The sequence below is a fragment of the Austrofundulus limnaeus genome, unplaced genomic scaffold (genome assembly GCF_001266775.1).
Source record: "Austrofundulus limnaeus strain Quisiro unplaced genomic scaffold, Austrofundulus_limnaeus-1.0 Scaffold1256, whole genome shotgun sequence".
Lineage (NCBI taxonomy): Eukaryota > Metazoa > Chordata > Actinopteri > Cyprinodontiformes > Rivulidae > Austrofundulus > Austrofundulus limnaeus.
This window is the reverse complement of record NW_013953658.1, coordinates 138-904: the sequence shown is the minus strand read 5'-3', so window position 1 is coordinate 904 and position 767 is coordinate 138. Positions and strand designations below refer to the sequence as shown.

The following is a 767-nucleotide window of genomic DNA, read 5'->3' as shown; positions in this document are numbered from 1 at the left end:
ACATATAAGTGTTCAGATTTAAGAAGACAAATAAACCTTCTAAATATTAAACTTATGGTTTATTTAATATAAAATATAAATTTGTATCTGAGACATTTGATGTTTTTAATTTAGTTGTGTTTTTGTTAGTCATCTTGCACAGGGGGCTCATCAGTTGCGCCGGGTCCTAAGGGTGGTGGAGTCACGAGGGTCTCAGAGCTTTAGGAAGGTCAGTATAAATTATTGTTGTTTTCACTGAGTTGCAGTTGTTTGTGCTGCTGACCCCTCAGAGTTCAGATCCGGTCCCTAACAGTCTGATGTGTCCTCAGTGTGCAGCCATGAAGCTGGCTCAGGTCCTGCTGGGTTCTGTCAGCGAGGACAGCTACTGGCTCCCGCTGGGACCCCCACCTGCAGCCTGGCTCGCCAGAGAGGGGGCCGCCGCCTCAAAAGATGCCATCTACCCCACCGTCAAACCGCCACAGCGTTACAGCACTGACGGGTCTGTTCTCTGAGTCTTCCAGTCCAGATGCTTCAGATAGACCTGCTGCCACCATGAAGGCTTGTCTGTCTCAGTGTGTCTCTGTGGTTAGGGGTTAGGGGTCGGTCCAGGAGTCTCTGGTTGACTGGAGACCTGTCCAGGTGTCTCTGTGGTGGACTGCAGACCTTCTCAGGAGCAGTGACTCTTTAAGGATCTAAACCTGGTCCTGGTCCTGGTCCAGTGGAACTGTAGTTTTTGGTCAGTTGTGTATTAGTTGCAGAAATGACTGGGAGTAAATAGAACTTGAGAT

At 48.4% G+C, this 767-nt stretch overlaps 1 protein-coding gene across 1 annotated transcript in view; it reads left to right on the top strand.

Moving 5' to 3' along the window:
* Positions 1-478, top strand: part of LOC106534727 (tetratricopeptide repeat protein 7A) — a gene marked incomplete at both ends in the record, with an annotated part of 30,461 nt that extends 29,983 nt beyond the window's left edge. Inside the window, 2 exon segments of the mRNA XM_014031459.1 lie at positions 130-208; positions 309-478. Of these exon segments, the coding sequence (XP_013886913.1) occupies positions 130-208; positions 309-478 (249 nt within the window).
* Between the last annotated feature and the right edge of the window lie 289 nt (positions 479-767).